Genomic DNA, 24,232 nt, shown 5'->3' with positions numbered 1-24,232 from the left:
AAAAATCAATGGAAAAAATATCCTCAGGTGAGCATTAACCAAAAAACAAACAAAACAATCCAAATGCCCATCAAGGGTGGACAAATTGTGGTAAATGCCCACAATGGAATACTACTCAGTGATGAAAAAGGTACCCTCATCAACATAGATGAATCCCACAGATAAGGTGAATAAAAGAAACTGTACACTAAACAGTATACACTACGTTTAGTTCTGGGAAAAGCAAATTAGTGCATCACGCTAGAAGTCAAGGTAGTAGTGACTTCCAGGGGTGGGACACGGATCAGGGGGGCAATGGAAACCCTGGTATTATTCATCTTGACTGGGTGGTGGTCACCTGGGAGTGAACAGCAAGTTTACACTTTAATTAGCAAACTAGTAAAAAGTAACCTGTAGTCCCGTGACTCAGTGCTGCAGCTACGGGTGGGAGCTCAGGGGCAGCAGGGGCCTGGCCAAGTTCTCTTTCCAAAAAGAAATCTGGACCTTGAGAGTCCTGTCCTCTCCAAGCAAGTCCCTGGTCTTGTTGGGACTCACTCTCCCCATCTTTGGCTTGAATCCAGGGATCTCCAAGGCCTCTGCCTGCGATTCTGCCTCTTTTGAGGGGAGGTGGCCTTGAGCTCTTATCTCAAGCCAACAGCCGGTCACATGGGTGGGGCCGCAGCACGACCCTCCACGGCTCCGCTGTGCGCCCTTTCTGAGGTCTCGCGTGCCCTGGGGTTTCCACTTCCTCGTCTGTAAATAGTCACGCGTACCTATTTCTCAGCTGAGCTCACTGAGTCCTACTGAACCTCCCTGGAGCTCACCAGGGTTTTGCTAAGCACAGGCCACGCACAAAGCAAGTGCTGAATAAATGGTGGCTGCGAGGGAATCATTGGAATTTTCCTGCAGGTCACTATATCTCTTTGAGAAGGGGTCCGTGTGGGGCCCCAAAGTTGCCAGTGAATTAAATGCAAGAGGGAAAGGTGGCCTCTAGCGGATGCGGCGCGCGCGGTGTTTGGAGCGCCCAGCGGCGCGCAGGAGGCGGGCCTGGCCCTTTAAGAGCAGACGGAATGTATCAAAACAAACCGGCCGGCACCCACTGGCCCCGCGCGGCACGTGACCCCCAGCTGGTCCCCGCCCCCTTTTGTCGGCCGCGTCTGAGTGTCAGTGTCGGCGCCGTCGCCGCCGCGGTCTCCGGTGCGGATCCCAGCCTCTCCGGGCCGCTGCCCGCGCCCCCGCCGCCCGCGCCCCCGCCCCTCGGCCCGCGCATTTCCCCGCGCGCCCGGCCTTGGAGCCCCGCTGCCCGGGGCCAGCGGCCTCATCCCGCCGCGGATGGCGCACTCGCCGGCCGCCGCGCCGGGCGCGCAGGAGCCGGGCTGCCCCATCCGCGTAGAGCACGACCGTCGGCGCCGCCAGTTCACCGTCCGGCTCAACGGTAACGCGTGCCCGGCCGTCCCGCCCTTTGTCTGCGAGGGACAGACCCGCGGAAGCGAACCTCCCCAGCGCGGGCCCGGCCCACGGCCCGGGGGCGGTGTCGCTAGCGCGCGCCGCGGGGCGACCTCGGGGGCGGAGGTTCCGCCCGGCGCTCCGGACGCCGCCGGGGCTGCGGCTCCCGGACGGGTGGGGGCGTGGCCGACCCCGGGCGGGGAGGGGCGGGCTGTGGGGAAAGGCGCGTCCCCGCGGAACAGCCCCGCCGGGCGCGCGGCGAGCCCCCGGGAAGGCGGAAGCCAGAGCGGGCAGCCCGGCCGCCAGCCCCTGCCTCGACTCTGGGAACGCGCACCTGCTCGGGCCCGGCGTGCTTTCCGGTGTTTCCAGAGGCTGCTGTCTGAGATCCTGGAAAGCGGGTCGGCTGTGACTTCCCGCTCCCCGGGGTGTTAAATAGCTTCCTGGGAGCCTTCGTTTTGCTGCACCGAGGGGTGCTGGAAGGATCCTCTGGGCAGATTGAGGTTTGCTTCTCCCCAGGAAGGCGGTGGGAGGGTGTGGTGTCCCTATCAGACCCCAGCGCCTTGGGGACTCTGGCCTCGCTGCCTCCTCTGCGTGCCCCAGTTTCTCCATCCTACTATGGGAGTAACAGCGCATACCTGGCCGGGTGTGAGAGTGAAGTGCTGTGATAAGAGTCAAGGCTTAGGACAGAACCTGCAGCGCATAGTAAGTGCCGAACAACATGGACCTTACTTTTGAAACGAGAAAACATAGGCAAGCCTTCCTTTCCTGTGAAGAAAAGTTCCTCCACTTACGGGCCCACAACCCTTCTCCTAAGAGTTCTGGGGGATAAAAAATAGAATTGTGAAATGAAGGACCATAAACCCCTGCATCCCATCCCTTTTGCTTTTATAACTCTTCCTCCTTCCCAGCTGGGCCCCTGTGGCAAGGTCCAAGCCAAAAGGGCCTTCAGAGGCCACTGTGCCCATTCCTGAGAAGGGAAGGCAGAGGCCCAGGAAAGGGAGGGGCTGCCTGAGGTCAGGCAGTGAATTGGGGCAGAACTGGAACAGGGTCCTGCCCAGTGTGACTCCTGGAACTGGACACCTCCAACCTGCACTTGGATGCATCAGGAGGGGCTGGGAGCTGGGGCAGGGACATTTCCGAGACACTCTCCCCTCCCCTTGGGGCAGTGCTGGGCATTGAGCCAGGCCCTAGCACATCCGTGTAATGTGAGGCATAAGCACCCTGTTATTGCTGGGGTAGCCTCCATGTGCCCACCTGCAGCTGGTGGCAGTGGAGCTCTCGGGGTGCTGCAGGAACAAGAACTTCTTGAGGCCCCCAGGAGGATGAGGTGCGGAGGAAAGCTTTATTGGTGAGGTGACAGTAAAGGACCTCTCCCGTCAGGGTCCCACCTCCCCTGTCCCGCCATGGGAAAAGCCCCATCTTGTCTTGGGCAGAGCTAGGATGAAAGCCACTGCCCAGGTGTCCACTCCACATTGAAGCCCAGTCCGGTCCCGCATCTGCCCGCTTAGCTTGTGTTCCAGCTGCAGTCCATGGCGTGTGGGGCCCACAGGGCCATGGTCCATGCAGCTTCTAGGGCCACCTGGCAGGTGAGTGTGGGTCATGGAACAAGAAAGAAATAGGAGCATAAGTGGCAAGAGAGAGAAAATGTCTTTTTCTGGGGATTTGAACCTAAGATTTCTCAAGCTTGCCGTGGGCTCCACCCTCCCAGCCAATCCATGGCTCCCCAGGCTAGACTGACAGGCAAGCATCTTCCCTACCTCACCCTGACTTTACTGCACATGCATCCATGTCTCTGTTTGCTTTCTTCCTATCTATATACTAGAGGCCCGGTGCACGTAATTTGTGCATGGGGGGTGTGTCCCTCAGCCCAGTCTGTACCCTCTCCAATCTGGGATCCCTCGAGGGATGTCCGACTGCCCGTTTAGGCCCGATCCTACCTCTCACAATCCAGGACTGCTGGCTCCCCACAGCCCACCCCTCCCCACCTGGGGTCGGCCACGCCCCCACCGCAGCGTCTGGAGCGCTGGGCGGAACCTCCGCCCCCGAGGTTGCCCCACAGTGCGTGCTAGCGACACCGCCCCCAGGCCGTGGGCCGGGCCGCGCTGGGGAGGTTCACTTCCGCTGGCCTGCCTTCCTGATTGCCCCTAACCGCTTCTGCCTGCCAGCCTGATCACCCCCTAACCATTCCCTGCCAGCCTGATTGATGCCTAACTGCTCCCCTGCCAGCCTGTTTGCCCCTAACTGCCCTCCCCTGCAGGCCTGGTCACCCCTAACTGCCCTCCCCTGCAGGCTTGATCGCCCCCAGCTGCCCTCCCTTGCAAGCCTGGTCCCTCCCAACTGCCCTCCCCTGCTGGCCTGATCTCCCACAACTGCCCTCCCTTGCAGGCCTGGTCCCTCCCAACTGCCCTCCCCTGCTGGCCATCTTGTGGTGGCCATCTTATGTCCACATGGGGGCAGGATCTTTGACCACAGAGGGGCAGCCATCTTGTGTGTGGGAGTGACGGTCAATTTGCATATCACTCTTTTATTAGATAGCATAGAGGCCTGGTGCACGGGTGGGGGCCAGCTGGTTTGCCCTGAAGGGTGTCTCGGATCAGGGTGGGGGTTCCCTTGGGGTGTGGGGTGGCCTGGGCAAGGGGCCTGTGGTGTTTGCAGGCCGGCCATGCCCCCAGGCGACCCAAACGGAGGCCCTGGTATCTGGGATTTATTTACCTTCTACAATTGAAACTTTGTAGCCTGGAGCGGAGCCAAGCCTTCTGCTTGCTCCGTGGCAGCAGCCATTTCTGTTGGGATTTATTTATCTTCTACAATTGAAACTTTGTAGCCTTGAGCAGAGCCAAGCCTTCTGCTCGCTCTGTGGCTGCCACCATTTTTGTTGGGATTTATTTATCTTCTATAATTGAAACTTTGTAGCCTTGAGTGGAGGCCTGGGCCTGCCAGGGTGTGCGGAAAGCTTGGCTTCCTCCATTGCCGGGGAAACACAAGCCTCCTGCTCTCTCGGTGGCCACAGCCATCTTGGTTGGGTTAATTTGCATACTCGCTCCTGATTGGCTGGTGGGCGTGGCTTGTGGGTGTAGCAGAGTGATGTTTAATTTGCATATTACTCTTTTATTAGATAGGACTAGAGGCCTGATGCACAAAGATTCGTGCAAGAATGGGCCTTCCTTCCCCTGGCTGCCAGCACCACCTTCACTCCTGCCCAGAGCTGCCTTTCTGCCTTCCCACGCTGCCCAAAAGCCCGGAGCGGCTGGGGTGGTGCGGAACGCCTGTGTCATTGCCATGGCGACAATGCAAGCATCCCGCCCCAGTCCGCTCGGCGCCTGCATATGCAAATTAACCCATCATCTTTGTTGGCATACTCCTGATGGGCTGGTGGGTGTCGCGAAGGTATGGTCAGTTTGCATCTTTCTCTTTTATTAGTGTAGATATAAAAGCGTAAGCAACCATTCAACTGTTGGACTGTTCAACTGGTAGCTATGGTGTACACTGACCACCAGGGGGCAGATGCTCCAACCGGTAGATTAGCTTGCTACTGGGGTCTGGCTGATCAGAACTGGGCAAGTTGGGCTGGACATACCCTGGAGCCCTCCCATGTCCCTCCCCAGCCGGCCAGCCCGATCAGGGTCCCTAGGCCTGGCCTGTGATCCGGGACCCCTTGGGGGATGTCAGAAAACTGCAGGCCAGGCCAAGGAACCCCACCGCACCAGGCCTCTAGTTATTAATATGAACTAGCTAGTCACAATGGTAACAATTTCATATTACAGATGAGCAAACTGAGGCTTAGACCACAGGGCAGGAAAGACTCCCAGCATCACAAAGTGCCAGAGCCAGAACTCAAATGCTGTTCTTTGCACGTGGAAGCCGGTACTCCCGCTGCTGTGTGCTGTGGCCAGGGCCCTTGTGCTCTTGGGGAGGGGTTACCAAACTCAAGGGAGGGCTTGATGGCGGGGGTGGCCCATTCTTGCAAGGTGGTTTTATTCGCTTTCAGCAAGTAAGAGAGAGAGGATATTGTATCTAGAGCTCTGCCTCTGCTTCTATACACTATTTGGTCACTTACACATTGATTTCTTCTTTGCAGTTGGCTACTTTTATGTTTTTGAAGTTGAGTTCCTGTCAAACTCATCCAGTTCACAGCTGGCCTGCAAACTACTCTGCTACATGTTAACATGCAGCAAGACTAGAACTCAGTAAGAATAGCCCAGACCTTGAGATCCTTGTCCTAAAGAGGGGCCTCTGGCTTTTCAAATCCTCTTTTCTGAGGTTCCAGGGAGGTCTCTGGTTCCCTTGGGTGCTCAGGTGGTGCTGCATGCTCACAGAGACAAAGGAAAAAAGGATGTTCAGGTTTTCCTTCTTCCTAATGAGTCCAGCCAAAGGAGACCCCGCCCCCGCTCCCTTACCCCCCCATGTCACTCCCCCCTCTCCGCTCCCTCACCTCACCCCCTCACCCCTCCCCAGCTACTCCCCCTTTCTTTCCCCCCCCCTCCCTCTCCCCCAGAGCTGGCTGTGGTCACAGGTAGACGTGCCCAGCCATGTTTCTAAACGTGCCCACCTCTGGAACCTGCTGCCCCGACAGCTAACTATAAAGTGTTCCAGGGACTCCAGCCACCCCAGGCGCAGTGTGAGACTGTCTGTCCCCCTTCCGCCTGCACACCAGGCTCTGCAGCCCTGGTCCGCCTGGCAGTGGATGTGGGGGCCGGGGGCGAGAGCAGAGCCTGTAGAGAGACTTGAGCACAGGCTGAGAGGCTGAGTGGCCCTGGGCTCCCAGGCCGGGTGGGGGGGGGGGGCTCTCTGGCAGTGCTGGCTGCCGAGCTTCCTGCCCGGTGGTGAGGGAAGGGGCTGAGCAGCTGTGCTCTAGGCGCCCGGCACAGAGGCTCCTAACTCGCCCTCTAGCCTGCTGGTGGGTGTGGGCACACGGCTCTTCTGTTTCACAGATTTGCCCAGGGCCCCTTGGAGGGAGAAGAGTTAGGGTCTGGACCTTATTGAGGGGCTGGAGTGTGCCAGGCCCTGTGCTAGGTGTCGGGGACGCGTGGGATTGGCCATCTAGAGGATGGCAGGCAGCACACCCCGTGGGAGCCACCCTAGGAACCAGGCCTGTGAGGAACGAGGAGGGTAGGAGGAGGGGTGGCAAAGGGCTTTGTTTGGAATCGGGTGTTCAGGAGGCCTCCCTGGGAAGGTAGCGTTGAAGTTAAGACCAAGCAGAAGCGAGGAGGGATTCGAGTAGGAAGAACTTCCGGGTGAAAGGAGCAGCCGGGGCCAAGGCATGTGGTGCCTGCCGGCCTTGGGGCAGCGGGACTGGAGGGACAAGAGGAGGGTCATGTAGATGTTGTCGGCAGGTCCTGGGGCAGGAGGTGTGAGGCCCTGGGAGGCGGCAAGAGGCCTTGGCTGTGACTCTGAGTGAGGTGGATGCCCAGGAGGGTCTTGAGCAGAGAGTGGACAGGGTGGTTGCAGGCCCCCCTGGCTGGTCTGAAGAGAGCAGGCTGTGGGGCAGGACAGCCGTGCAAGCAGAGGAATGGGAATGGCCTGCAGGCCGTTCTAAAGGGCCTGGCTGGATATCGCTGGCATGGGCTGTGAGAGAGTGCTCGACACAGGCTTGTCAGACCTCAAGTCCAGGTTCAAAAACACTAGCTTGTGTGTCACCACTTCATCGTTGGGGAAGCAGGGCACCCAGCCTGTGGCAGCTAAGCTGGAATCGTGCCCACCCCTGAATGGCCCTTTCTCTGGCCTTCCCTCTCCCCTCTCCACCAGGGCTGAGCGCCCCACTTGCTTCAAGAAGAAGGGTCTGATGCTGCTGTTCCCAGAGTCTGTGGCAGCAGCAGAGTCAGCCCCAGCGCTGACCGGGGATGGGGCGGGAGGGTGCCCTGTGTGAATGCCCGTGGCGCTGGCCAGGGCAGCACCGCAGGCCTTGACCCCAAAATGGCACCGCTGTGCACCTGCTAAAGCTGCAAGCAGACAAGCTGCTGGCCCTTGCTTGAGGCAGTGCCCACCGGCCACCCTCCTGCGGTCGCCTGGGGTCCCCGGGGTTTACCCCCTCAAGGCGGACGTTAAGTGGCAACGTCTCGAGAATCAGAGCTGTGTGTGACACCCACCGGCCAAGTTCCGGGCCCTACAGAGTCTCCTGGGTGTGGAGAAGGAAGTGCATGGAGCAGAGTGGCCCCAAGCAGGGACCACGCTGGTACAGACGTGGCTGAGGAGGCCTCCGCTTCATCAGTCTCCATCAGAGCATCTGCCACGGGGATAGGCAAGAAACACCCACCATATCCGCTTAGATGCCACTACAGCCTGCGAGGGGCCCTGGGAAGTGCCCAGCTGGACCAGCAGCAGGTCCTCTAGGCAACGCTGTGTGCGCACCCACAAGGCCGGCTTCTGGAAGGTGCTCTCCAAGGGCAGGGCGGGTGGAGGAGGATTCCTGGTGCCCGGAGAAGGTGTGTCTCTTCCCGGTCAGCTGCATGGCCACCCCTGACATCATCCATGGGATGTGCATCAAGATGAACGCCCAGCTCAGCTACGAGGCATAGGTGTGCCCAGGAGCAGGCACACTCGGGCGCTCGCAGACACAGACAAACCCGAATCCTTGTGAATCAAGCTGCCGGCTGCCCTGGCCGGCGGCCCCAGAGTGGCCCAGAGTCTAGCCGAAGGCTGCAGGGGACAGCCGTGGGTTTTTGTCGTTTTCTGGGCCTGTCCTGATGGAGCAGTCGATAACCGTCCTGTTCGGAATCAACTTTGGGTTTCATGGCAGCACAGGCGACCCTACCTCCACTTGTGGTAAAAGTCTGTCAGTGCCATGTATAAATCACGTCCTGGGCTTTTTTGTTTTTTACCCCACACGGAGCATAACTCAGGGAGCGTGTCATACCCCTCACTTTAAAAATAAGTGTGTGTCCTTCTAACTATGTTTTGGGTATTTTAAGGACCATGAGGAGTTTGATTTGAAATTATACAAGATCCCTATTGTGGGTTTTTTTTAAAAAACAAACAAACTGTGGCCCTAACCGGTTTGGCTCAGTGGCTAGAGCATCGGCCTGGGGACTGAGCGGTCCCGGGTTCGATTCCGGTCAAGGGCATGTACCTTGGTTGCGGGCACATCCCCAGTGGGGGGTGTGCAGGAGGCAGCTGATCGATGTCTCTCTCTCATCGATGTTTCTAACTCTCTATCCCTCTCCCTTCCTCTCTGTGAAAAATCAATAAAATATATTTAAAAAACAAAAGAAAACAAAAACAAATTGTGTGTTCTGTGATTGCCCAGCCCAGCCTCATGTCTGTCATTATAGACCCGCTTTTTCCTACTGCCTTTTTTCAGACAGTACTTTTTAAAGATATATACCTTTAAAAATTTTTATTTTTTGTGACAGAGGAAGGGAAAAGAGAGAAAGAGAAACATCGATGTGAGAGTGGAACATCGATCGGCTGCTCCTGTACCCGAGAAGGAGCCACCCTGGGCACGTGCCTGACTGGGGATCAAGCTAGGGCAGCGCTTTTTTTTTAATCCTCACCTGAGGATGTGTTTTTATTGACTTCAGAGAGAAAGGAAGGAAGAGGGAGAGAGAGATAAACATTGATAGGAGAGAGAAACATCAATTAGTTGCCTCCCATCCACACCCTGACCGTAAATGGAACCCGCAGCCTGTTGATGTACAGGGTGATGCTCCAACTAATCAGCCTCCCAGCCAGGCCCAGACAGTTCTCTTAAAGCAGAAAACAAGCAGCAAGTCTTGACGGCCGCCACCCAGGGACTTGACGTTAAAGCCGTCAGGCACAGATAACTGCCCAGAGGTGACTGACTTGGCCCCCTTCTGAACCATTATTTGTTCAGGGGCAGGTTTTGCAACCTAACCCCTTGCTGACTGGTCACAAGTATACTTGTGTCTTTTTCTTAACTCGTCAGTCAGTATTTCCAGAGATGGGACGAGCAATCCATCTAATCCTTCCATCCGTCTTTCATTATGGAAAAGGTTTCAGAAAGATGCGTCACAGGAAAGAACGTGTGAGCGAGCTATGTGCAGACCCCGTGTCTGGCTGGCCTGTGACCATGTCTCAGCTGGAAGGCAGTGCTGCAGGGAGACAGCGATGAATCTGGCATTCGTGCACACGGAGGCAGAGAGGACTGCGGGGCACCGACAGTGCCGTGACTGTGGGGAAGAATGGGCAGAAGACACTCTGCCAGCCTTGGAGATTATACAGATATTTCAGGCGTAGCTGTTCAATGTGAAGACCCACAAAGTTTAGGTGAAGTAACCAATTTACTTTTTGATAAAGATTTTTTCGATCTATTACTTCTCACACCAATTTACACCATCGCCAAATGGGAAAATGCCACAAAACCTCTGCTAGCACTTCACCATGAACAGACGTTACTTATATAGATACAGAGAAGTTTCTCAGTTTAAGTATGTTGAAGGGACTAAGGAAGCCAGATGGAGAGATGACTGGTCAACCGATCCTTTACTTGAATCACCCATATTTCCACAAACCATGACTGGGAAGAGGTTTGAGCAAACTCTGACGTTCTCTTATCCGAATGATGATTGACAACATGTTATATGGACCGTCTTCACCAAGCACCAAGTCAGGCCCCTTTGGACCACTTCACCTCTCAACTTAAATGTTTATACACCAAACAGCAGTTCCCACTCGAGGGAGCAGTGACCCCCTCAGAGAGAGCGCTTCAGGTTCAAGGCGTGCAATCTGGCAAAGCAATGAAGGCAGGATTTTAGTAAGGACACTGGTGAACGCGGGAGTGGCTCTACTTGCAAACTCGAGATATATGCAGGCGAAGGGAAAGTTACAACAGACTGTATTATCCGTCTACGGCCCTTCCTTGGCTCTTGGCATCATATTCACCAAGACAATTACAACAGTGTCTGCAGCTGAGCTGTCACGGAAGCACAAAGCACTGGCCTGTGGAAGAATGAGAGCTGTGGGTGCCGCCACAACAGACAGAAAAGTCACCGGCCCATGGGGCGCATGCTGGCGTGACACAGCTAGCCAGCAAGGTGCTGAGAAACTGCCTCCATGTGCATTCTCTTCAGGGGACACCCCGAGCGCCCCCCATGCCAGCCCCCGGAAACCCTTCACTGCCTCCGTTGTCCTTCCTGGCACCAACAAGAGCTGTGTGCTGAAGGTGTGAAGGTGAATAGAGGACCCCGACAATTGATGTATGTTAAAAACCCGATGAGGAGCAGCTGGTGGTTTTTATGTAGAAACTGAATAATTCTTCATAAATAAATCTCTGTTTTGGAATCTAAAAAGAAGATTCATCTGTGGGCCCTAGAATCCTGGTGCTCCCCACGGCCTCCCCACCCCCACTTTGCAGATGGGAAATCTGAGGTCACAGAGGGTCAGCTGCCCCTGGCCTCCCTCTGCCCCCAGGCAGCTGGTGGCAAGAGGATCAGCGGGTAACTTTCCTGGGTAACCCCAGGGTCTTCACGTGCGTCCCGGCTGTTTTGGCTGGTCCCCTGGAGGATTCCCAGGCCGCAGCCCCCTCTGCCTAATGCCCTAACCTACTCTGAGCCACCAGCCTATGGTCCCTCCCCACCCAGGCTCTGCGTGTGGAGATGCCCCACATGCCAGCCGCTGTTCCCGGGGTCTACTCCCTGCTCCTGTACCTACTTGTGCTGCTCAGCCTCTTCACTCCCAGAGGGAACAGAAGCCCTGCCTACTCTCCCATCTGTCCAGTGGGCATGTTGACCCACCGGCCACCTCTCGGCACTGAGATGGGCATGGAGGTGGCGGCTGCCTGGCCCTCTGCACAGACCCCTCATCTCCCCCCAGAACCCTCTTCTCCTCCCCGTCTGCAGGGGTGATGAGTTCTCAGTGACCACCTTCCCTGATAACTTCTTGGGGCTGTTGGCCCTGGGGTTGGGGCCGGCGAAGGGTGCTGGGGTAGAGGCCAAGGGTAGGGACTTTTATGACCCGAGTAGCTTTAACTTTTTTCAAAACCACTGCAGACTGTGGTCACAGTGTGACTCTCGGGCCCAGGAGGGACAGAGTGATGGTCCCAGGACAGGTGAGATCTTGGGCATGAGGTGTTGGGACTGGTCTCGAGTCACCTGGCAGAGTGTGGACGGACCCAGGCCTCCCCCTGCCTTGGACTTGTTCCTGCGGCCTCCTTTGTTAGTCAGTGTTGATTGCTCACAGAACTCAGCCCTGCCCTGGGCTCTGCCCACGGTGCTGTCAGCAGAGAGAGTGGTGCCCTGGGCCCAGCTGCCCACACGCTGATGGCAGAGGGCGGGTACCCAGGCACACAGCCCTGTCCTGGCCTCTGCTGGGGGCAGGGGACCTCTGGGAGGGGACATTGGGCCACCTTGGGTCACAAGGAGGAGTCAGCCTTGGGAGGCGCTAGGCAGTGGTGGGAACGGCAGGCCCTGCGCCACTAAGGCCTCTGAAATCATGTGGCCTGGCCCTGCCAAGGCATTAGTGGTGAGTTAGTTAAATGTTTGACCAAATACAGCAGGCTAATTTTTTAAAATACATTTTTATTGATTTCACAGAGGGAGAGAGAGAGAAACATCAATGATGAGAGAGAATCATGGATCAGCTGCCTCGGGCATGCCCCACACTGGGGATCAAGCCTGCAACCTGGACATGTGCCCTGACCAGGAATCAAACCGTGACCTCCTGGTTCATAGGTCGTCATTCAATCACTGAGCCCTGCTGGCTGGGCTGGCAGGCTAATTTTTGGGCTGATAATTTTGTATGGCCCTCCAATGATGGTATAAATATCCCAATGGCCCTTGGCAGAAAGAAGGTTTCCCACTTCTGCTCTAGGAGGGGAGGCCAGGCAGAGGGAGCAACCTGCCAGGCTGGGCGTTGAGAGCTGGGTGTGTGTGAGGAGAGCGAGGAGGCTGGTGTGGCTGGACCAGAGCCCTGAGCAGAGGACAAATGGGATCTGACTCGGCTTCCCTGGTGGATGCAGAGGTGCCCAAGGAGATGTGAGTAGCAGTGGCCAGGTTCTAAGCATGTTTTGAAAGTTGTACCCGTGGACTTGTCTCAGGATCAGCTCAGAGTCAGAGAGGAAGACAAGGCAAGGAGGTCCCCGGGATCTTGACCTGAGCCACAGGGGTTCGCCATTTTCTGGGGCTCTCCAGGCAGGTTTGAGGGAAGAGGAGGGGCATTCTGGCCATGTTGGGTGTGGGTAGTTGGGACTCTAAGACACAGGTGCCAGGCCACAGACCAGAGGCTCTGGGACTGCCCACTAAGTGCCTGGCTCCTCCCCCAGCACGGTGTGGCCCAGCCTGTGTAGAGGGGCCTCCGTAGCACATGCTTCTCTCATGCACAGCCTGTGGCCCCTGGCGCTCCTTCTGTTTCTCTTTCAGACAGAAGAGCTTCCGCCTGTCTCCAGCCAAGTCCATGCACCGAGAGGTGTGTGACTGCCTCTCAGAGCCTTAGTGTTCCTGTCTGTAAGCAGGGCTCTGAGTCCTTCCTGCCCATTCTGCAAGGGTTTCATGAGGGTTAGTGTGTGGAAGGAGCTGAGCACGGCCTTGTCTCCTGCCAGGCCTTGCCATGTGTGCTGCAGCTATGGCACCTGCTATCTCTGAAGGCGCAGGGCCAGGCTCTGGGGAGGAGGCCACAGGTCACCCTCGAATCCCTATAGTGTGTCTGGCAGAGAGAGAACAGCAGTAGTTTATAGGACAAATCTCTCTTGAGTGTCTTCCCTGGGCTGGGCACTGGGGACACCATGGTGACCGAGCCCCTGTGACCATCAGGAGCTGATGAACCAGGGTAGGGAACAGCCCCAGCCATTTGGGGGTCTGTTCCATCCACGGCCCAGTGGCCACTTCAAGGATATTGTTGAGGGAACGGGCAGGCGAATGAACAGAGGGAAACTAGCAAGCTTCCAAGGTCTGAGGACCCGCCACCTCCCTCCGGAAATGGCCGTGTGAGAAGCCGGGATCTTCTCAGTGGCTTGCAAGGCCTTACGTGATTTGGCCCCAGAGCCTCCAGTGTGCCTCACCACCACACTCCCCCACTCATTCCAGCCACCTGCTGGTTCCCACTGCTGCTTGCACCGTGTGCCTCGGCCTTTGCACAGCTGTCCTCGGCACCTGGACTGCTCGTCCCCCACGTGTCCTTTCGTGTTCCTTGCCCCTCAGGTCTTTGCTCAGGAGAGGCCTACCCTGTGCACCCTCCCCTCCTCTGCTGCATTAATCTCTAGCTTGTCCCCTTCAGATCCGTTCTTGTTTATAATGATACCACTTCTTGTCTGCCTCCAGGAGGGAGCATCTGGTCGGTTTTCTTTACTGTTACACACCCAGTGCCTGAACCTGCCTGGCATGGAGGCCCTGATGAGATGGGGTAATTAGACGGCCAGGGTGGCACACAGGCAGCTCCCTCCGCTGGTCCCTGTGGTCCTCTTCTGGGCACGTTGAATTACCCAGCAGGTGTGGGAGCCAAGACCAGAGTCCCGCTGCATGGCCAGGGCAGGTGGCAGTGGGGCCAGAGCTGGGCCCGCCCACCAGAGCAGCCGTCAGGCCTGAGGAGGGGGTGCAGGGGCCCCTATGGCCACCCTCGGCTGGACCATTTCGGGGAAGGATATTCCAGGCAGAAGCAACTGCCTTGGGAAAGGCCTGGAGGCAGGAGGCAGAGGTCATGTCCAGGTGGAGCAAAGAGACTGGTCTGAGGCCTGGGTTCCGCTTCACCTGCCTCACTGTGGGATGTGGACCCCTGGGTCTGAGTCTCCCCATCTGCAAACAGGGAGGCCTGCAGTGTCACCCTGAGCATCGGGGAGAACCAGAAAGCCCCTAACGGGGTGGGCCATGTTCGCTTCTGTTGGTGACATCACAGGCCCCGGCCCAGGCAGCATGGAGCAAATTACACTGCTTTAAAGCGAGAACCACATGAAATACAATTTGCTTTTAATAATCACACTTGGCATTGACATGTTTTCTTTGAGGCACAGCAAATTGTGTGTTCTGGCCTCAGGGCCCTCACGCTGGCTGTGCCCTCTTTTTGTCCTTCCCTGACCACCTCCAGCGACATGGCCCTCTGTCCCCCGATCCAGCTTAGTTCCTTCATACATCACAGCTCTCTGAAGGACAGATCTTGGAGCTGTCCTCAGCTACTCATTCTCTCCCCACACTTGAGCCATCAGCACCCCGCATTGCTCACCTGGACTATTGTGGCCACCACATCCCTCTTCTCATAGCAGCCAGAGGAGGATCACGAGACACAGTCACCTCCTATCCCTCCTCTGCCAAGGACCCTTGATGGCTCCCAGCTCACGGTGGTTACGAGGTTCTGCGGGACTCCTCCCCCCATCACCCTTGCCCTCCCCTCATCTCCTCCACCCCCTCGCTTGCCACTCCTGCCTCAGGGCCTTTGCACTGGCTGCTCCCAGCCTGTGACACTGCTCCCCAGACAGCACACAGCCGCTCCTCTTTCTCCTGCCACCTCTCCGTCCACCTGCCTGCTTCTCTGCTCTGTCTCCTCATGCGTCCACCAGCACAGGACTCTTGTCTGGCCTACTTACTGCTGTGTCCTCAGCATCTGAAACTGCCTGGGGCTCAGCAGTTGTTGAACGGGCCTGGTGGATGGATGTGTGCACAGATGGGTGGATGGGGGGGGGGCTGGGTCAGTAGATGGGCAGGCAGAGGGGAGATGGATGGATGGATGGATGGATGGATGAATGGATGGATGGATGATGGATGTGGTTGGATGGATGGTTGATGGATGGATGATGGATGTGGATGGATGGATGGATGATGGATGTAGATGGATGGATGATGGATGGATGAATGATGGATGGATGGCTATATGGATGATGGATGGATGGATGGATGGATGGATGGATGGATGGATGGATGTGGTTGGATGGAAGGATGTGGTTGGATGGATGAATGATGGATGGATGGATGGATGGATGGATGGATAGATGAATGGACAGATGGATGTGGTTGGATGGATGGATGTGGTTGGATGGATGGATGAATGGATGGATGTGGTTGGATGGATGGATGTGGTTGGATGGATGGATTGATGGATGGGTGGGTGGATGTGGTTGGATGGATGGATGATGGATGGATGTGGTTGGATGGATGGATGATGGATGGATGGATAGATGGATGGACAGATGGATGTGGTTGGATGGATGGATGTGGTTGGATGGATGGATGAATGGATGGATGTGGTTGGATGGATGGATGGATGGGTGGATGTGGTTGGATGGATGGATGATGGATGGATGGATGGATGATGGATGGATGTGGTTGGATGGATGGATGTGGTTGGATGGATGGATGATGGATGAATGGATGTGGTTGGATGGATGATGGATGGATGTGGTTGGATGGATGGATGATGGATGGATGATGGATGGATGTGGTTGGATGGATGGATGATGGATGGATGGATGTGGTTGGATGGATGGATGTGGTTGGATGGATGGATGATGGATGGATGTGGTTGGATGGATGGATGATGGATGAATGGATGTGGTTGGATGGATGATGGATGGATGTGGTTGGATGGATGGATGATGGATGGATGATGGATGGATGTGGTTGGATGGATGGATGATGGATGGATGGATGTGGTTGGATGGATGGGTGGATGGATACACAGAGAGACAGATGGGAATAGACTTTGGCTGGAGGAGCCCTGTTAAATGTTTCCCAATGGGACTCTGGGGTGGGCTGGTGAGCCCAGGCTTGGCAGGACTGCGAGGGCACAAAAGCTCATTTGTTCCTGTCTTATGTGCGGGCGTCACTTCCTTGTCGATGCCAGTGCCACACCTCCTGACCTTCCCTGGGCCTGGCAAGTGGTCCTGCTGCATGTCTCGTCTGCTCTCCTGTCTCTTGGGCTCTGGGTTAGTGGGGGCTTGGCAAGTTCTGCAGTGCACCCAGCGCTGGGCCTGGGCCTGTAGACCCTCTGGAGGGAGTGCAGATGGGGACATAGATGGCTGGGCTGGGGGGCTCTGGGGGTCCTGGGATGCTGAGACTGAGAATAACAACAACGACTCATGGTGGCCTAGAGTGTTCTGGGTGCTGTCCTAAGCATTTTACAGGGATGACTCTTTTAGTCTCCAAACAACCCTATGAGGGGTGTTTTATTATGTCCCCATTCTATGGATGGGGAGCTGAGGCACAGAGAGGTTATTGAGGTTCCAGCTCCAGCAGCCTGGCTTTGACGCCTTCTCTCCACTCCAGCTGCCCTGCTTCACATGTCTACCCTCCCCTGCAGGATGTCACGATCGGGCCGTCCTGCTCTACGAGTACGTGGGCAAGCGGATTGTGGACCTGCAGCACACCGAGGTCCCCGATGCCTACCGCGGGCGTGGCATCGCCAAGCACCTCGCCAAGGTAGGGGTGGGTGGAGGGCACGCTCCCGCCCCAAGGACACCAGGGCACTGCCAGCCTCAGCCTGTTTCCTGGCCAAAGTACAGATGGGTCCCACCCTGCTGCCAACCTGTAGCTGAGGCTGGCAAGGAGTGAGGGGAGGGGGCGAGCGGGAGGGGTGGCTTAGAGGGGGGTGGCTGTGGGGTGGGGGGGCGGCTGGAGGGGGCTGTGAGGCAGGGGGGCACTGTGGGGTGGCGAGAGGGGTTGTGGGTGGCAGGGGGCGCTGTGGGGTGGCGGGGGGCACTGGGGTGGCGAGAGGGGGTGTGGGTGGCGGGGGGCGCTGTGGGTGGCGGCAGGGGGTTTGGGCGGTGGGGGGGCTATGGGGTGGGGGGGCTGTGGGGCGGGGGGGGGTGGCTGGGCGGTGGGGTGGCTGTGGGGTGGTACGGAGGGCACTGTGGAGTGGCGAGCGGGGTGTGGGTGGCGGGGGGTGGGGGGTGTGGGCGGTGGGGGGCTTTGGGGCGGGGGGTTGGCTGTGGGGCGGGGGGGCTGTGGGGCTACGGCGGGGAGCTGTGGGGCAGGGAGGCACTGTGGGGTGGTGAGAGGGGGTGTGGGTGGCAGGGGGCGCTATGGGGGGTAGGGGGTGTGGGCGGTGGGGGGCTGTGTAGCACGAAGGTGGCTGGGGGGCGGGGGGTGGCTGGGGGGCACTGGGGTGGCGAGAGGGGATGTGGGTGGGGGGGCGCTGGGGGGTGGAAGGTGTGGTTTGTGGGGGGGTGGGGTAGCAGGGAGAGTGTGGGTGGCAGGGGGGCGCTGTGGGGTGGGGGTGTGGGTGGCAGGGGGTGTGGGTGGCAGGGGGGCGCTGTTGGGTGGGGGGTGTGGGTCACGGGGGCGCTGTGGGGTGGGGGGTGTGGGTCACAGGGGGGCACTGTGGGGTAGGGGGGTGTGGGTGGCAGGGGGTGTGGGTGGTGGGGGGGTGGGGCGGGCAGCGTGTCTGCTGGCGCCCTGCTCCTTGGGGCTGGGCTGGGGGCGGTGGTCCTGGGCCCAGGCCCAGGTTCTACTCAGCTGCGCGTCCAGGCCCTGATCCTGCTGTGCATCAGTAGCTCATGGCTGTGGCCCGTGTCCAGTGTGTCCTAGGTGCTCCGTCACTCTTGTTGGAATGAATGGGTGACGAATGTTCAAGTAAATTGGCTGGTGCCCCATTCCCTGCCCCACCCCCCTCCTCCCCAAAGCACCTCAAGCTCCAGCTGCTGGGAGAGCAGCCTGGATTGCCGAGGGGACTTGGGCCTAGAATGGCCTCAGTGTCCCTGAGGGCTGCTCCTGGGCCGTCCCCCCCCCTCCCACACACCCCCAGGCTTCTGTGCCTTTCCCACCCTCCCTGTGACCAAGGAAGAAACTGAGAGCCCTGGCCATTGTGCTCAGTGGTTAGAGTGTCAGCCCACCCACTCAAGGGTCGTGGGTTCGATTCCCTGCCAAGGGCATGCACCTGGGTTGCAGGCTCTATCCCTGGCCCTGGTTGGGGTGCTTACGGGAGGCAACCAACCAATGTGTCTCTCTCTCTCACTTGGATGTTTTCTCTCTCTCCCTCCCTTCCACTCTCTCTAAAAATCAATAGAAAAAGTATCCTTGGGTGAGGATTAACAAAAATAAATAAAATAAACAGATTTACTGACCTGGGTAATGGGGAGTGGAACCCCACGCTCCCCCTAGGAGTCCTGTCTGCCAGGGGGCACTTACTGTGTTGGGCACCTTCCTGGGCTTCCGTCTTTTTTATCTGCAAAATGAGAGGATAGCTGGGTTGCTGTCACCAGAGGCTGTATCCCTGTCAGGTGTGGGTGCCTGGAGGACACCCACCGCTCAGGCGGAAGGTCAAAGGGCTTCGGCTTCATAAGTGCTGCTTCCTTTGCCTCTGAACAGCCGCCCCCCGCTGTCCTCAGCTTTGTTTCAGCAAACATTTTCCTTGTTATGAACCCTTACCTGAGGGTATGTTTTCTACTAATTTTTAGAGAGAGTGGGGGAGGGGGTTAGGCAGGCTCCAGGTTAGCCCAAGGGGCCTAAAGTGGGAGGGCAGGCTGTGGACAGGAGCCCGGGGAGCGTGCAGGAGGGACAAGGCAGGCAGCAGGCGGGTTCTCCAGGTTCAGCCCCTGCCCACATGGCCCTGGCTGTGGGCTGCTGTGTCGGGCAAGAGCTCAGCATCCAGTCCTGGCTTTCTCTCTTCCATGGCATGTGCTCCAGGCAGTTTCCCGATAGTCCCGGCTCCCTAACGAAAATGTGGGGTGGTGACAGCACCGGGGTGGTGACAGCACCAGGGTGGGGCCGCTGTGCACCTGGTGCGGGCTCTGGGCACTGACCACTCTCTCTGCCCGTGCAGGCTGCCCTGGACTTCGTGGTGGAGGAGGACCTGAAGGCCCACCTCACGTGCTGGTACATCCAGAAGTACGTCAAGGAGAACCCGCTGCCGCAGTACCTGGAGCGCCTGCAGCCGTGACCCCGGCTGGGGGCAGGTGAGCCCTGCCAGGCCTCTCCTCGCCCTGGCCCTGCCTCTGTGTGCTCTCAGGAAACATGGATCCCATGGCGGTGGGCCACTCAGCTGTTTTGTAAGGACGCTCATCCGGGTCCCAGAGGCGGCTGGCTGAGGATGGGCAGTGGTCCGGTGACTGGCAAGGGGAGGCCAGGCAGCCGCATCCCAGCAGCTCCTGCCTGCAGATCTGGTGGCTTTTTGGAAGACCATACGGCCTGTGGGCAGGACTGGGACATGGATGGGCATCTCTGTGGCCCGCTGGGCCCCCCTGTGTTCCTTGCTCTGTGATTGGCAAGTGCTATCCTGGCACCCCCTCACCACCCTTGCCACTCGGTCCTGTTTGCAGAGGGGGTGTTCCCAGCGTTGAGAAGAGCAATAAGAAACTATCTGCCAGCTCCGAGGGCACAGCACCAGCTGCGGCTGCCCTTCTTCCTCCAGCTGCCCGCCTGGCAGGGGTGGCCGGGCAGTTCTCCCTGATGTGTGTGGCCGGGAACGGTGGCCTGGGCATTTGCTCGGGTTCACCTGTGCACACAGCACACCCAGCGTGGACGTTGAGTGCCAGGCGATGCTCCGGGCAAGAGGCTAGGGGAGCACAACTGTTCTCTCCCTCCCGCCTCCCGCCCCCCCCCCCCCCCCCCCCCCCCCCCCCGTGCCTGTGCCCTAACTCCTTGCCTCCTTGTCTGTCAGCTCTGTGGGAACCAAGGTCCCGCCCCCTGTGGCTGCCCTGCCCTCTCCATCTGCCTGTTGCCAGGGCAGCTCCAGGGGCTCCGAAACCTCCCAGGGACCCGCCCCACTGGCCCGGGCCCTGGGTTAGCTTCCTCAGAGGGACCCTTGGGAGCAGAGGTGGGAGGGAGAACTGTCCTCAAAGCTGTCCTCCTCGCCAGGAAAGACACTTTTCTGCAGAGGCTTCCCTTCGCAGCCACCAGCCTCAGGGCATCTTTCGGGTGAGCAGTGGTTGGGCATGGCCCCAGGAAACCTCGGGATGGTGGAGGGCACCTCCTTCCAACAGTGCTCCCTAACTCTGCAGTGTGCTATATGAGAGCCAGGGGAGCCCCTGGTCCCCCCTGTGCTGGGAGTCATGGGCCAGCAGGGGGTGGGCATAGCTTCTGGCCCTTTCCAAGGCTGGGGTAGCCCATCCTGGCACAGTTGAAGAAGGGGGGGTAGGCCTGAGAGTGGACAGACCGGCTGGCCCAGGGTCTGGGTCTTTTCCTCCCTCCCTCCCTCCCTCCCCACTCACACAAGTTTACATACAGATTTGTCATGGAAACTGTCCAGCGGCTCAGTGAGCTGGTGCTCTTGCTCTGCAGCCTGTGGGGTGAGGTGGCTCAGTGCTAGGAGGATGCCCAAGCGGGGTCCTAGGACAAGCAGGCTGTGGGGTGGGGCCAGGAGCACTGTGTCCCAGCCTGAGCCTGTGTTCTAACAGCAGGTGACACGCCATGCTGGGCCAGCAGGCAAACAGAACTCGTTAATTGAACCAGGAGCTGCTCAGGGTGGGGGGTCGGGGAGAGTGGGTAGCCTTGGCCCAGGGACAGCTTGTCCCAGTTCCTGCAGGTGTGGCTGCCTTGCCTCTGCTGCCTTAAAGTGCCGCTGACCGCTGCAGGCCGTGCTGCGTGGCCACCGGGGCTCCTGTAGAGCCCGGGCAGCAGCGAGAGCCTCACCGCTCTCCAGGCTGGGGACATGGCAGCCCTGGCCTAGAGCCCTCGGCTGGCACGCCGGCTGGTCACCTCTGGTGCTGCCCCATGTGTCTGGCATCCAGCCCCCCTCCCCTCCGCCTCCCCAGCCAGGAGGCCGGGGAGCCCTCGCTGTGGGCTGGGGCAGCACCAGCCCCTCCCAGCAGGTCGCTCACAGGCCCGGTTCCCTCACCTCGTAACTCACGTGCCTTCCCTCCCTCAGGACCCGCTCTGGGTGACCTCTGGCCAAGGCCCTGGGCCCCTTTGTTGTTTTTCAAGCTCCTGACCAGAACGCAGGACGTGCTTGCGTGTCAGCGGAAGCCGTGCTGGCCTCAGGCTGCCTGCGGGAGCTCATGGGCAGCCCGCCACCTGGCTGCTCCGCGGCAATCTGACTGTTGGCCCAGTGAATGAGCTGCGGCATGGGAGGTGCGGGAGCCCACTGGTGTGAAGCTGGGCGGAACTCCCGTCCTCCTTCCCTGCTGCTCTGACCTCACTGGCAGCCCTGCGGTTCCCGGCCCTGGGCACAGGGTGGCTAAGGTCTCACAGCCAGATAGCAGGGCACCAGGATTTGGGGGACACCTTGGCTCCTGTGCCTTCTCCCCTTCATGGCCAGCCAGGGCCCTGCGCTTTCCCTGCCTCCACCTGGGAAGGGCCATCGGAGGCCTGGCATGCCCTCACGCAGAGCAGAGCGGCTGCCAGGGCCTCACCTGGAAGAGGCGGTGATGTCATAGGGCCTCACATCAGCTTCTCTCTCCCCCTAAAAAGCCTTCTCTTGGGGCTTCTAGTCCAGGGGAGCGAAGTGGGGTGCCCAGGCAGGCCTGTGGGGGTAACATCACAAATGGCCTCAAAACAGGATTAAGGGGGCCCTGGCCGGTGTGGCTTGGTTGAGCACCGTCCCATGCACTGGAAGGTCACCAGTTCAGTTCCCAGTCAGGGCATGTACCCAGATTGCAGGTTTGATCCCCAGTTCGGTGTGCAGGGAGGGGGGACTCCTTTCTGAATGGGATGTTTTCCTCCTAGTTCCCACCCTGGGGGTCACAGTGCTGCCCCCAAACACAGGAGGAAGAAGAGGGCGTTGCATGGCCAGGCCCTCGCCATCTCGTCTGTGAGACCAGCCCTCAGGTCTGTCTGATAGATGAGGAGAACCCTATAGTTGCGAGGAGGCTGGGAGGCAGGGGCAGGGTCGGTGCCACCCCTTTCCTATAATACCATGTGCCCTCTGTGTCCTGAGGCCTCTGTCCACACGGCGAAGGATGGCCTGGGAGAGCAATACACTGCCCTGCCGCTGTCCCTGGTCACTTGGAAGGCTGGGCAGGGCTCTGTCTGGAGCCGCAAGGTACATGGCTGATTGGGATGCCTGGCTGATGCTGAGAAGGTGGCTGCGTGCAAGGCCGCTGTGATGGGGAGATTGATGGAGCGTCCACCCATCCCTTCACTTGGTCCTCAGCACAGAAGCCTCCAATTGGCTGATGTCTACCCAGATGTCCCTCTGCTGTTCTCAGGGCCCCACTTCCTCCAATCAGCACCCTAAGTTTTATACAAGGGCGTGGAGCTGTAGCCTGCAGGCCCTGTACTGGGTTTTCAGCTGTGTTGTTCTGATGGCTACAGGATATTAAACAGATTCTGTTCTGGCTTTCAGAGATGTGCTCTGGTTCTGTCCTTCCGCCGTGAGCTGAGTCTAGATTTTTTTCCACCAACTCCAGGGTGGTCCCAGCAGCCAGCCCCCACCAGGGCTTTGTGGCTTTATTTTCCCCACCGCAGTGACGCGGGGCAGCCCGGCAGACTTCCAGCTCCACCTTCAAGAAATGCCTCACTCAGGTGAGAGGCTAACATGTCGCCACCGAGTGCTCTGACCTTCCAGAGCTCCGTTTCCCTGGGCAACCGAATTGTTACTATGGCGCAGTCGGGTTGGATAATTGACCCCCGGTTTCCGTGTGGAAGAGATCGTGTCTCAGAGGCCACTCCTGCCTCGAAGGGCAGTCTGCATAGAGTTGGAAAGTGGAAACCACTTCAGACAGGGCCTAGTGTGGGGGCTGGCTGCGGAAGCTGCTGGAGCATGGGAAGAGCACGAGGAAGAAGGTGAGGTGACCCCAATACTAGCAAATGCATGAAGCTGCTAGGACACGGAGCTGGAGGAACAGGAGCATTACCAAAGCCATGTCCCTGGGCTGCTGCTGGGCCCTTGCCCCGAGTGGTGGGCGGGCCAGAGGGTGGAGATCCCAGCGGTGAGAGAACCTGCTACACTCAGTCTGTTCCCATTGTGGACACAGAGTGCACCCACCAGCCTCTCGTAGCAGGTGAGTCCGAGTCTACATTCCAGCCGATAGAATGTGCATGGAAGTGAGGTAGACTCCTCCAAGGCGCCACCTGTCTCATTCGATGCTGGGCGCTGTGATGCCCAGGCTTCAGGGATGGTGAATCCACCGGCTACAGAATACGGGTCCCTGAGTCACTACATGGAGAAACCAACCTGTCAATAAACTCTCCTTTTGGCTTGTTAGTGAGCAGGAACTAAATACCGATTGTGTTTTCAGCATTCTCCATGCTGGGTCTGTTGGTTATACCATGTAGGGGACTAACACCTTGAAGTATGGTACTTCCATAATTTAAAACCTGAACTACATAGAATTGGCTTAGTGATTAGGCAACAGGGAACATGAACATGGATATTGCAGAGTGGAAAGTGGGAGGCTCATGCAGAGGCAAAATGTTTGTAAAAGTCATAACCTGCAATAACTCGAAGGCCAGACCAGGGACTTAGGAGCCTGTGACTCCAGGGGAAAGAGGTTGGAATGAGCTAGACATACATGTGTGTTGGTTGTTCCTTCCATTTATAGTGAGGCATAAGGAAGAAATATATGCAAGCAAGACACTGTTTGCAAACAGAAAGGGGAATGAGAGTGTTTGAGGCCTTGTAGTGTTGGAAAAGGTAACAGCTACAAGACCCCAATTAATAGGAAATAAAACTGAAAAAAGGCTTTAAGCAACAAAGGCCCATTAAAACATCCTCAGTTTTATAGACTAAGGCAGCTGTGGGCAAACTACGGCCCGCGGGCCGGATCCGGCTGTGCTCACCCCTCCGCTCCTTTACTTTGAATTTATATTAGTTCACACAAACACTCCATCCATGCTTTTGTTCCGGCCCTCCGGTCCAGTTTAAGAACCCATTGTGGCCCTTGAGTCAAAAAGTTTGCCCACCCCTGGACTAAGGCCTCAGCCCCACGGCAAAGGTCAGAAGAAGTCTGTTGACTTGGTCCATTAGCTAATCGAGGCACACTGGAGGTATCAGTAAATTGAGACAGAAACGGTTGAGGAGACAAGGAAGCAAAGAAATAGAGCCCCCTGAAGTCATG

The 24,232-nt window shown here is 58.0% G+C and overlaps 1 protein-coding gene across 3 annotated transcripts; it reads left to right on the top strand.

Annotated features, from left to right (window-relative positions):
• Positions 1-1,127: 1,127 nt before the first annotated feature.
• On the top strand, positions 1,128-22,516 carry NATD1 (N-acetyltransferase domain containing 1). Of its 3 annotated transcripts, XR_013961196.1 has the most exons (5): positions 1,128-1,414; positions 16,600-16,718; positions 19,060-19,192; positions 21,159-21,305; positions 21,900-22,512. XR_013961196.1 is itself a non-coding variant. In XM_080680017.1 (4 exons), the coding sequence occupies exons 1-3, from the start codon at positions 1,312-1,314 to the stop codon at positions 19,174-19,176; spliced, it is 339 nt and encodes a 112-aa protein (XP_080536143.1). In that variant the 5' UTR covers positions 1,129-1,311; the 3' UTR covers positions 19,177-19,192; positions 21,900-22,516. The 3 variants fall into 3 exon arrangements, 2 of the variants coding, with proteins under 2 accessions (XP_080536143.1, XP_080536142.1); XM_080680017.1 differs by lacking the exon at positions 21,159-21,305 and having other exon boundaries at positions 1,129-1,414; positions 21,900-22,516; XM_080680016.1 differs by lacking the exons at positions 21,159-21,305; positions 21,900-22,512 and having other exon boundaries at positions 1,171-1,414; positions 19,060-19,311.
• The last annotated feature ends 1,716 nt before the right edge of the window (positions 22,517-24,232 follow it).

Source organism: Plecotus auritus (assembly GCF_963455305.1).
Source record: "Plecotus auritus genome assembly, chromosome: 7".
NCBI lineage: Eukaryota > Metazoa > Chordata > Mammalia > Chiroptera > Vespertilionidae > Plecotus > Plecotus auritus.
Note: the sequence above shows the minus strand (reverse complement) of the source record. Positions and strands in the feature narration are given on the sequence as shown.

Excerpts from the sequence above, each read along its gene's own strand:
- NATD1 (XM_080680017.1), top strand. The coding sequence starts at position 1,312 with ATGGCGCACTCGCCGGCCGCCGCGCCGGGCGCGCAGGAGCCGGGCTGC. Across the intron at positions 1,415-16,599 it reads GTTCACCGTCCGGCTCAACG|GATGTCACGATCGGGCCGTC; the intron begins GTAACGCGTGCC and ends CCTCCCCTGCAG. Across the intron at positions 16,719-19,059 it reads TCGCCAAGCACCTCGCCAAG|GCTGCCCTGGACTTCGTGGT; the intron begins GTAGGGGTGGGT and ends CTGCCCGTGCAG.